This window comes from Filicampus tigris, chromosome 15 (assembly GCF_054856515.1).
Source record: "Filicampus tigris isolate MCC_2025a chromosome 15, RoL_Ftig_1.0, whole genome shotgun sequence".
Classification (NCBI taxonomy): domain Eukaryota; kingdom Metazoa; phylum Chordata; class Actinopteri; order Syngnathiformes; family Syngnathidae; genus Filicampus; species Filicampus tigris.
Window position 1 is genome coordinate 18,342,878 of NC_141231.1, and position 10,346 is coordinate 18,353,223.

The 10,346-nt window shown below is 42.0% G+C and overlaps 5 protein-coding genes across 6 annotated transcripts; 3 read left to right on the forward strand and 2 right to left on the reverse strand.

Moving 5' to 3' along the window:
* The first annotated feature begins 608 nt into the window (after positions 1 to 608).
* Positions 609 to 1,160, forward strand: LOC147135825 (histone H2B). The gene has a single exon (XM_086052717.1). It carries the CDS (start codon positions 624 to 626, stop codon positions 996 to 998), a length of 375 nt encoding a protein of 124 aa, XP_085908843.1. The 5' UTR covers positions 609 to 623; the 3' UTR covers positions 999 to 1,160.
* A 1,978-nt stretch (positions 1,161 to 3,138) lies between these two features.
* On the forward strand, positions 3,139 to 3,733 carry LOC147135826 (histone H2A-like). Its single transcript, XM_086052716.1, has one exon. The coding sequence runs from the start codon at positions 3,243 to 3,245 to the stop codon at positions 3,627 to 3,629; it is 387 nt and encodes a 128-aa protein (XP_085908842.1). The 5' UTR covers positions 3,139 to 3,242; the 3' UTR covers positions 3,630 to 3,733.
* Positions 3,734 to 4,822: 1,089 nt separating this feature from the next.
* On the forward strand, positions 4,823 to 5,199 carry LOC147135827 (histone H4). Its single transcript, XM_086052719.1, has one exon. It carries the CDS (start codon positions 4,835 to 4,837, stop codon positions 5,144 to 5,146), a length of 312 nt encoding a protein of 103 aa, XP_085908845.1. The 5' UTR covers positions 4,823 to 4,834; the 3' UTR covers positions 5,147 to 5,199.
* A 449-nt stretch (positions 5,200 to 5,648) lies between these two features.
* LOC147135828 (histone H2B) lies at positions 5,649 to 9,016 on the reverse strand. Of its 2 annotated transcripts, none has more exons than XM_086052714.1 (2): positions 8,902 to 9,016; positions 5,649 to 6,192 (listed from the first exon to the last, which is right to left on the reverse strand). In XM_086052714.1, the coding sequence occupies exons 1-2, from the start codon at positions 8,936 to 8,938 to the stop codon at positions 5,798 to 5,800; spliced, it is 432 nt and encodes a 143-aa protein (XP_085908840.1). In that variant the 5' UTR covers positions 8,939 to 9,016; the 3' UTR covers positions 5,649 to 5,797. The 2 variants fall into 2 exon arrangements, with proteins under 2 accessions (XP_085908840.1, XP_085908841.1); XM_086052715.1 differs by lacking the exon at positions 8,902 to 9,016 and adding an exon at positions 8,365 to 8,501.
* LOC147135829 (histone H4) lies at positions 6,191 to 8,343 on the reverse strand. Its single transcript, XM_086052718.1, has one exon. It carries the CDS (start codon positions 7,868 to 7,870, stop codon positions 7,559 to 7,561), a length of 312 nt encoding a protein of 103 aa, XP_085908844.1. The 5' UTR covers positions 7,871 to 8,343; the 3' UTR covers positions 6,191 to 7,558.
* Positions 9,017 to 10,346: the final 1,330 nt, after the last annotated feature.

Sequence of the window (10,346 nt, forward strand, 5' to 3'; positions counted from 1 at the left end):
CGACTGTCCAAACCTCCAATTGATTAATAAATGTTGTGTCTTATTCTCAGTGCAATGGCTCATTTGGGCATTCTTTTGTTTTGAAAAAAAACAGCTACATGATACCTGGTTGGGAATCTTCCTTCAAAAATCAACCATTGTACATCTTTGAAGCCTCTGATGTTAATGTTTTTTCCCCCACAATGTTTCCTCTCTGACTCCGTTGTTTGAGTTGTTCACAAATGATTGTAAGCAAGTGCAATTAAGAGAAAATAACATTTATTCTGGCAGCTAAATGCAAAACATGCACAATCGCAACGGTACTATAATAGGATAAAATCACGTCGAATAATCACTAGATTTTCTTACTACCACATGTGAAATATATGTGGAATTTCTTTTAAAAATACAACAACGGGGGGGTCAACGAGTTCGTCCATAAATTGTATCAATTATCCTCTTTCAGGTCCGCAGGCAGCTCAACCAAAGAAAATGCACTGACGCGTTTGACCAAGAGCTGCTGATGCTGTCAGCCAATCGGAGAGAGGCGTTTTCACAGTGTCATTTGCATTACGTGCCAATAAGTACACCTGCGGTACCGCAACTCTCCAGTACTCAGAAGGGATTAAGCGAAACAAACCACGATGCCGGAACCCGCTAAATCTGCGCCTAAGAAGGGCTCCAAGAAAGCCGTCACTAAGTCTGCCGGCAAGCCCGGCAAGAGGAGAAAGAAGGGAAGGAAGGAGAGCTACGCTATCTATGTGTACAAAGTGCTGAAGCAAGTCCATCCTGACACCGGCATTTCGTCCAAGGCCATGAGCATCATGAACTCGTTCGTCAACGACATCTTCGAGCGAATCGCCTCAGAGGCATCTCGTTTGGCTCACTACAACAAGCGCTCCACCATCACATCCAGGGAGATCCAGACCGCCGTGCGCCTCCTGCTACCTGGTGAACTGGCCAAGCACGCCGTCTCTGAAGGCACCAAGGCGGTCACCAAGTACACCAGCTCCAAGTAGACTGCGCCAATGTCTGCACGACCCAAAGGCTCTTTTAAGAGCCACTCATCACCTCAAAAGAATGTTTGCATCCTGCTGCTCCGTCGCTGGTCAATATTTAGATGTGCAATGATACAAATGTGCTCAACTGATTTATAAATGTGTTTTGTGCCCTGCTTCCAACGTTGTGAACACATGATATGGTACCAAAGTATCGGTAAATACAGTTAGCGTCAAGGCGTTTAAAAAAAAATAATTACGAAACTGCTAATCCTGGATTTTTCTTCAACGGTTTTGCTCGCACCCCCAATATTGGATTAGAGTCCAATGTTTTTAAAGAATATCCTATGCAACCCCCATAGTTAAAACAAGGTATTCTGATGAATACTGCCTGTGTGGAGAAGGAGTTAATTCACCCGTTTTTGGCCATCTCCGGAGGCGGCCATTTTGTCTCATGTCGACTGAAAATGACATCACATTTGCCCAGAGCTCAGATAACTACCAATCACAGCTGACCTGTTATCTCAAACTGAGCCATAACTGGTCGTTATCTCAGACCCGAGCATCTGTGTTGTCATTTTCAGTCGAGAGAAATGACAAAATGGCTGCCCCCTGAGATGGCTAAAAACGGTTGGATTTTGCTGCTTAACTCATATTCCACAAACGGAATATTATTCTGAATGCCGTGTTTCAACTAGTTCGTCTGCTGGGAACATTCTTAAAAAAATTGTTTTGGCCGATTTCCGCTTTAGGTGTTTTTGGACATTTGCCTTTTCATTATTAAACAGTTAAAAAACTGGATATTTAGGATTGTTTTTTGGTAAGTATAAAATTCCTCTTCCCCCACTGCACACTTTATTTTTTTCTTTAAGGGCACAGTGATAAGCGGAAAATGTATTTTCCCCCCAGCTATTAGTTCGTTCTGAAATTACAAACGTAATAAAACCAATTGAACTATGATTTTTTTTTAACACAAACAAGTTGTTCAAGATTGTCACTTCACAACAAATATTAAACATGTAGGAAATCAATTGTTTTTCAAGTGTGTGTTCAGAAAATCAAGTGTGGTTAGTGTTGTACCAGCTGTCGCCTAGACGTGACGTCATCAGGCAGCCACCGCCCGGAGCCTGGAAATTGATGAGATTCGATATTGTTTGAGCTCAAATGGGTAATTTTGATTTGAGTCGTCAGAATTGGAAAAACAAATGTCTGGCCGTGTTTTCAAACACGCACGCATTCAGTTGCATCTGAAGTAAGACTGATCCACAGACTACTTTTAAATAAAAGATGTTTGATATTGCTCCCATTTTTTTTTCACACGTCACTCCGTAAACTAAGTAACGTGTGCTATCCTTTTTAATCGTTTCATGTGTAAACATGTGCAACTGGACTTCATGAACTGTAACCAAAAGAAAAGAAAAAAAACGCCAAGCATTTTTGTGAAATCCCAGCAGTCGAGGACATGGGACAAAGGGGAAGAAGATTGTTGTACAATATTTGGATGGTTAGTCATCTGTTCGTTGTTCGTAAATCAACACGCACGCACATTTCTTTTATTGCATTTACACTATACCGACTTTTTTTTAAGTCAACTTAAATTGCATGCTTTAAGCTAACATCCACCTCATCACAACAGAACCAAACAAACCCGCAATGGTAACCCATATCAAAAGTTATTTTCTTCTACATTGATTTTTGTGTATCACTATAAATGAAAGCCGTGCATACACACAAGGTCATTCATTGATTCAAGCTATTTATTATTTATTATATATATGATATCAATTATTACTATTACATTTTGTAATTGTATTTGAAAGCATGAAACTAAGACTGCAAATTAGCTGAAGCTGTCTTTTATGCATCACATTTGTAATGTTAAATAAACGTGCATGTTGTGTTCATTTTAATGTTGCTGAGTATAAAAGTCACACACGCATTAAGAAAGCAATTTGTTTTTCAAAACGACAGCATCACAGTTACGATCATCTTGACGAACTGGTGTGAACTGTTTATAGCGTTGAAGACGTCGGTTAACGTACACGTTTTCCGCAAAAACAATTGACGTTTTACATTTTTTTTTAAAGGGCAGGCTGGGGGGGGGAATTCTCCTCAAAGCAGGACTGTAGCTCGTTGCTGATTGGACAACCAATTCCCTGCCTCAGCTAACCAATCAATGAGCAGCTACAGCCTGTATATAAAGGCTGCTCTATGCGGTAGTGCCACCGTGTTCAAATAACACAGAATCGAGCCAAGAAACCAAGTATGTCTGGACGGGGAAAAACCGGCGGTAAAGCGAGAGCAAAAGCCAAGACTAGGTCCTCTCGTGCTGGACTTCAATTTCCTGTGGGTCGTGTCCATCGACTTCTGCGTAAAGGCAACTATGGCGAGCGCATCGGTGCTGGTGCTCCCGTCTATCTGGCGGCTGTGCTTGAGTACTTGACCGCTGAGATCCTGGAGTTAGCCGGCAATGCCGCTCGTGATAATAAGAAGACCAGAATCATCCCCCGCCACTTGCAGCTGGCCGTCCGCAACGACGAGGAGCTCAACAAACTTCTCGGCGGGGTCACCATCGCTCAGGGCGGCGTCCTGCCCAACATACAGGCCGTGCTTTTGCCCAAGAAGACCGAGAAGGCAGCCAAGTCGAAGTAAAACCCTAAGGAAACTACTACCCCCAAAAAGGCTCTTTTAAGAGCCAACCACTTGTTTCCTAAGGAGTGCAATTCATTGACATGAAATAAACAATACTAACCCAAGTATGTACATCATTTAACCATAGCGAGTTATAACAATTCCTGAAATGTAACTTGGACACAGCTTTTACGATATGGATATAGCACAGCTGTGAAACTCGGCCTCCCCAGCACTATATCCCAATACTGCCGACTCCATGTTTCTTTCTAGTTGGATTTGGGTTTTTTGTCAGGAAAAATGACACAATTATGGTCTTCACTTTTTACAGATGTTCCAAACTACCACCACAACCCCCCCAAAGAAAAAACCCTTAACGTATATTCAGCAGTATTTATTGGTTGTAAATCACTTACGATTTCACGTCAAAATATGGAATTACAATACATGTAGATGAGCATTTTTCATGAATACAATACATGGCCCGGGTCATGCACTGAAGGGGAGAAATGTTTTCTTTGTTTTGGATTCCTTGAACTGACGTGCTTAAATTTTCTTTCTTAAATGTTTTATAAGGTAATTAATTGAGATTCAGCGGTTCGATGATGCATCAATCTTAATTAAAGAGTTGTCAGTATCAGCGATACTGGCCCTGAATTTGTCTTTGTATTGGATGGAAACCAAAACATGCAATATTGCACACAACTACCTCCTAAATGCGAATCCATTGAATCCAGGGGTTCCTTCTATGTAACACCAATAATGGCGTTTGTGTAAATCACGACAATCTCAATTTTAATAAAGCAGGAGTCTTTCACATTTTATTTAAAATTAATACCACAAGTACACGACGTACCCAATTTCATCATACATATGTTTATCTAATTACTCAACCGTGTTCATTTGTTTGAAAACCTTCGTTTAGTGTTAGCAAGTTAAACTAGCGACATAAATGTATGAAACTCAATAAGCGCCATGAAACAATGTGACCTTTAAATTATATATTTATTCAAAATTCACATTCTCGAGCAGAGAGACACGTTAAAAAATATTACTAACAAAGAAGGTCAAATTCAGTTTGGTCAACGTATGGGGGAAGGGCCGCTGAGTGACGTTACTTGCGCCGAATTGGGTCATCTGTCCTCTTTCAGGTCCGCAGTCCTGATTTATAGAAGGGTTGACCCGACCGTATGCCACATCTGACTTTCTAGCAGTAAACCATCATTATGTCTGGTAGGGGAAAGGGAGGTAAAGGTTTGGGAAAAGGAGGCGCCAAGCGTCATCGTAAGGTCCTTCGCGACAACATCCAAGGTATTACCAAACCCGCTATCCGTCGTCTGGCTCGTCGTGGCGGCGTCAAACGTATCTCGGGCCTCATCTATGAAGAGACCCGCGGTGTGCTCAAGGTCTTCTTGGAGAACGTCATTCGTGACGCCGTCACTTACACCGAGCATGCCAAGAGGAAGACCGTGACCGCCATGGATGTGGTGTACGCTCTCAAGAGACAAGGACGCACGCTGTACGGCTTTGGCGGTTAAACACTTCATCAGTCCCGTCGTTCTTCAAATCAAAAGGCCCTTTTAAGGGCCACTCACTCAAATCTAAGAGCAATTTCCTTTACATGGTGCTTCATCTAATCTCATATCAACGCACAGTACCGATATTGTACATGTACTATTGTAGATGGCAAATTACGATCACTTGTAAATCAAAAACTGTTTGCCGGCACATCACATTTTCTTTTGTCAACCCAAATGAATTGTGATCTTCAAATCGCCTTTGTTTGTATAGCGCCCTAATCACACACATTTCAACTAGGTGTGTTACAGTAACTAAACCGGATACCACGCACCGGAAAACTCACTCAAAAAAGGTACGCGTGCGAGCACGCAGTCTCTAGGTGAGGGGCCTACACACCAGGAGCAAGCCACAGACACCCCGAAGTTTCCCCATCCGCCGAGCCTTATATGACAGTATACAACCCAGAGTTGAATACGGAAAAATTAGGTGAGTGACGTGAATCACAAAAAAAAAAAAGTGTAAACTGAACAGTGGGCTTTTGAGCCACATTTATTTTAAAAGTGCAGTGGATTATTAATTTCAAACTAAATGTCAAGGAAAATGTCCTCTTTGGGTGTATTTGGGTGGCTCTTAAAAGAGCCGTTGGTGTGTTGAAATGCCGGAGCACCTCACTTAGAGCTTGTGTACTTAGTGACGGCCTTGGTGCCCTCGGACACGGCGTGCTTGGCCAGCTCACCAGGCAGCAGGAGGCGGACAGCAGTCTGGATCTCCCTGGATGTGATGGTGGAGCGCTTGTTGTAGTGAGCCAAGCGAGACGCCTCAGAAGCAATTCGTTCGAAGATGTCGTTGACGAACGAGTTCATGATGCTCATGGCCTTGGACGAAATGCCGGTGTCGGGATGGACTTGCTTCAGCACTTTGTACACGTAGATGGCGTAGCTCTCCTTCCTTCCCTTCTTTCTCCTCTTACCGGGCTTGCCGGCAGACTTGGTGACGGCTTTCTTCGAGCCCTTCTTGGGCGCAGACTTGGCGGGTTCAGGCATGATGCCGGTTATCAGAGGACCTCCGAATGAAGGGTACATTTCAAAGCCAGAATTCTTATAGACGCTTAAATGCAAATTTCACTGTGCCACCACCTCGTTCTGATTGGCTGAAAGAATCTCGACCTTGTTGTGAGGCTTCAAGTAAACCAATGAAGGCGATTAATGATCACGTGGTGAAGTCCTTTGTTAGACATGTATTTTCCAGACTACGTTTTAAAATGACGTAAAAAAAATATATATAATATACTAGTATATCTATAATAAAATTCAAATTTATTTTAAAAGACACTTTGTTGTTCATGGAAAGTCCTCATGATATGTATTGGTTTTCCTTTTGATTAGGTTTAGGTTACCTTCAGAGAGTACTTTTCACAAGTACCAGTAATTAATATTGGCTATCTTAGCTAGCTGTTGCCATATTCTATTTTAGTGAGATATTCTATTGTAGTGAGTTTACTCTCAACTTAACTTTATATGTGTATGTATATTGATGTGGCTCTGAAAATATTCAGGGCCCTTTTATAAACTTGCGTTTGGAGATTTTGTGGTTAAGTATGAACACCTAATGCAAATATTAAATACATAGGTGTTTGAGCCCACTCATTGCTATCGTAATTATTTAGAACAAAATTTGTTGTAGTATTCAGTCATTTAATTTTAAATCGCACTTTGAAAGGAAGAATGGGTCATTGTCGTTCCCCATGTGTTCAAACTTCATTTAGTAATATAAAAACAGTTATTTATAAAGTATGAAAAGAAAGGTGTAAATAATTTGTCCTGATTAAAAACAAGGTACTTAAAAATATTTGCAATATTCAATCATTAAAACATTTGATTTCAAAAGATAGACCAAAGAAAAACCCAGACAGCATTAAATAACATTGGAACGGAATGCGGGTCATTTTTGACCCATGTTGTGCATTAGAAGGGGCGTAACTATGTTGTGCATCAAAGGAGTTAAACGAAAAACAGTTATTTGACGCAAGTACTATGCCACTTCAATGGTAACTCTTCTCTCACAAGAAACAACACCATCTGCTGGAAATTTGAGTAATTGCACGGCTTTTGACCTTTTGTTGAAGCAGAAGAGGAGCCTCCGGTTTGACACTTCAACTACATTGAAAAATGGTAATAGAGTCCGATAGGACAGATTTATCAGATTTATTCAATTTGAGGATTAAATTGAGTAATATTCGAAACTGGTGTTATAAGTATCATACCGAGATTTGATTAGAAAGATACTGATTTCTACACCTCCATAAAATCCTAACTCGGTAAAAAAAAAAATAACATAATACTGCACATGGAATGTGAGACCTTGTAAGTAATGTGTGTGGCCCTTAAAAGGACCGTTTTAGTTGTGAGACGAGAAGCCGAATTGAAAGTTCAACCGCCAAAACCATAGAGCGTGCGTCCTTGTCGCTTGAGGGCATACACCACATCCATGGCGGTCACGGTCTTCCTCTTGGCGTGCTCCGTGTAGGTGACGGCGTCACGAATGACGTTCTCCAAGAAGACCTTGAGCACACCGCGAGTCTCCTCGTAAATGAGACCTGAAATGCGCTTGACTCCGCCGCGCCGAGCCAGACGGCGGATAGCGGGCTTGGTAATGCCCTGGATATTATCCCGGAGAACTTTACGGTGACGCTTAGCGCCTCCTTTCCCCAATCCTTTGCCCCCCTTGCCTCTGCCTGACATTTTCGATTCGACTGTGTTGACGACTGAAAGTTTGAGAGCATAATGTCACGAGTACCGCTTATTTATTGAGCAACTGAGGACGTGTTGGAAGACGGAGGTGGTCGTTTTCTTATTGTTCTCTGCTCGTGATTGTGGTTGGTCTTACCGCCACCTACTGGAAAAAGAATAAATAACTTCCCCAAATAAGGAAATGAGCCCTGGCTACCAGTTTGACTCCGCCCACATGAATTCACGACAGCTAAGTGCCTTCTTTTTTTGTGTTAAACTATTTCCTTGGCTGCTTTAATGATGCGCCGTCTTAAGACGTTGCATTTTAAAGCACGAAATTTCACATTGATAATTACAAACTATCAACGGATTGAAAGCCAAATATTAACCTCACGCATACATGGAGTGTGCCCTCTGCTGGGGACATGTGATACTACACGTCCCAGTCATTCTAAGTGGAGAACGTCTTTTAGACGCTTAGAGTCAGAACCAACATCAACTCACACATTTTCAGGGCCCCTGGACACGCTTTACAAGCTTTCGTGGCTCTGCAACCCTCTGTTCATCCAGAATGGACGTCAATGGCCGTTTTGACCGCTTCCGTCCAACAGTTCGTAGCTCAGTCAGTCGGACTGAGGGTTGAGCGTTTTTAAAGTGTTATAAAGTAATCGTGACGTCATAAAACGGTGCATCATTAAAACCACTAAGAAAATATGTGTAACATAAAAGAATAAAGAAGGCGATTAGAATCAGTGTGGGCGGAGTCAAATGTTCTGCGCCAGCGCTACTCGCAAATAAGTGAAGAGTCGTAGAACATCCCAGGCCGCAGAGCGTAGATGCAGAAGTGGCTGAACCCAAACCTTTGACTCCACTCACACACTGTCAAATTGCGCGAAAACGACTCCAAAACGCCTTCCTAACATGGGTCTGGGGGAACATTTTTTACGGTTACACTTTAAAAACAAAAATTACACGCGCCCCATGAAAATCCCATTCCCAATTGGGAAGGGCGTTTTTCGACCCTAAGTCCGACTCTGACTCACCCACGTGGACGCTGGTACAGGACGACGTAATTCTCATCTAGCTGCATTCAATGTTGTTTTCTATCACCTTCCCCTAACCTTGAGACCTAATCTCAACAACAGACCCTGCTCTCGACTGGCCCAAACCCAAATAACCAACCATCGAGTGAGTGCGGCCTCTGCTGGGGACATGTGGTACCGCACCCATCAGGAGTTGATCGCTGTTAACAAAATACATGTGTTCTATTTACTAAGAACCCACAGTCGCTCTCATGCTCTTTACATGTCTTGAAATTTGTAATAGTTTTTTTTGGGGAATCACTCAGTTTTAATTTTGTATGTTATATTTCCTCCTCAGTAGTGTCATAGTGAATCGCTCAAATAAAGTTGTATAAAAATCGCAACAAGGTCTGGCTGCAGTCTCCATTCTGAGCCAACATGCTAGCAGCCTGTTACGGCCTGCCAGAATTTGTATCCCCTAACTTTGTTTAGGAAAAAAGGGATCCTGCTCATATTTGCTACAGTTACTCAAAATGATCCCAGGAATACACGTTAGTCAATGGATGGTTGTGGTTCACCTTTCTGTGATTGGAGGGGTGTGATCTTGGGTACACATTCTGGCAGGTGTTCCCACAGCAAGGGGGATACAGATTTTGTCATGGGTAAGTACTTTAGCACAACACTGGTCACGTTCAAACGTCGCTAATGGAGAGCGATATTTGTTTTTATGCCGTTACTAATATGTATAACTTATACTTTGGGTTTATGTTGTGTTGAAACTTGCACAATGTGAATTGAAAACATTCACCTAGTTTCTGCAAGTATTTATCAGTAATAACTTAAAATGGAGCGTAATGTAAAAATTTACTTTGCGAGTCAATTTACCGCATGCGCCGCTAAATTTTCCTCCAGAACTCCAAAAAATGTAAATTACGGGGTACTGTGCTCCGAGTAAAAAACGTTAGTCTGGAGCCCTGTCTATGCATTCTAGAAGTGTTGCTAGCTTCTTTTTCCCAATTTTTTCTGAACTTAGTAAACGAAATAAAAACACAAAAACAATGCCAAGTCGCATACTGAGTTGAAAGCCAAACACTAACAGACCTAATATGTTAATATCTCATACTGTATGTTTCCCTTGACAAATCCCATCATAAAGACGATTGTTTAAAAAAAATAAATCGATACGGCAGGCAGGGACGAAAAGATAAATCGCAATATAACGGGGGAACACTGCATTGTTCTACAGTGGAATGGAGCATACAGTATGTTGAGTGTGACATAATGTTCTGGCCAGTGTCACTGACTGTCTGGGCTTCCAAAGTCCAGCAGACCCCAGCCATCCCTCAGCAGGCGGACTGATTGATCAAAGCCATAACGGGTCAACTTCTCATGTTATTATTAAAGACTTGTCCCCGCTGTGGCTACGATGCGACTACTTTTGAACTCTCACATGATGGAGACATCTG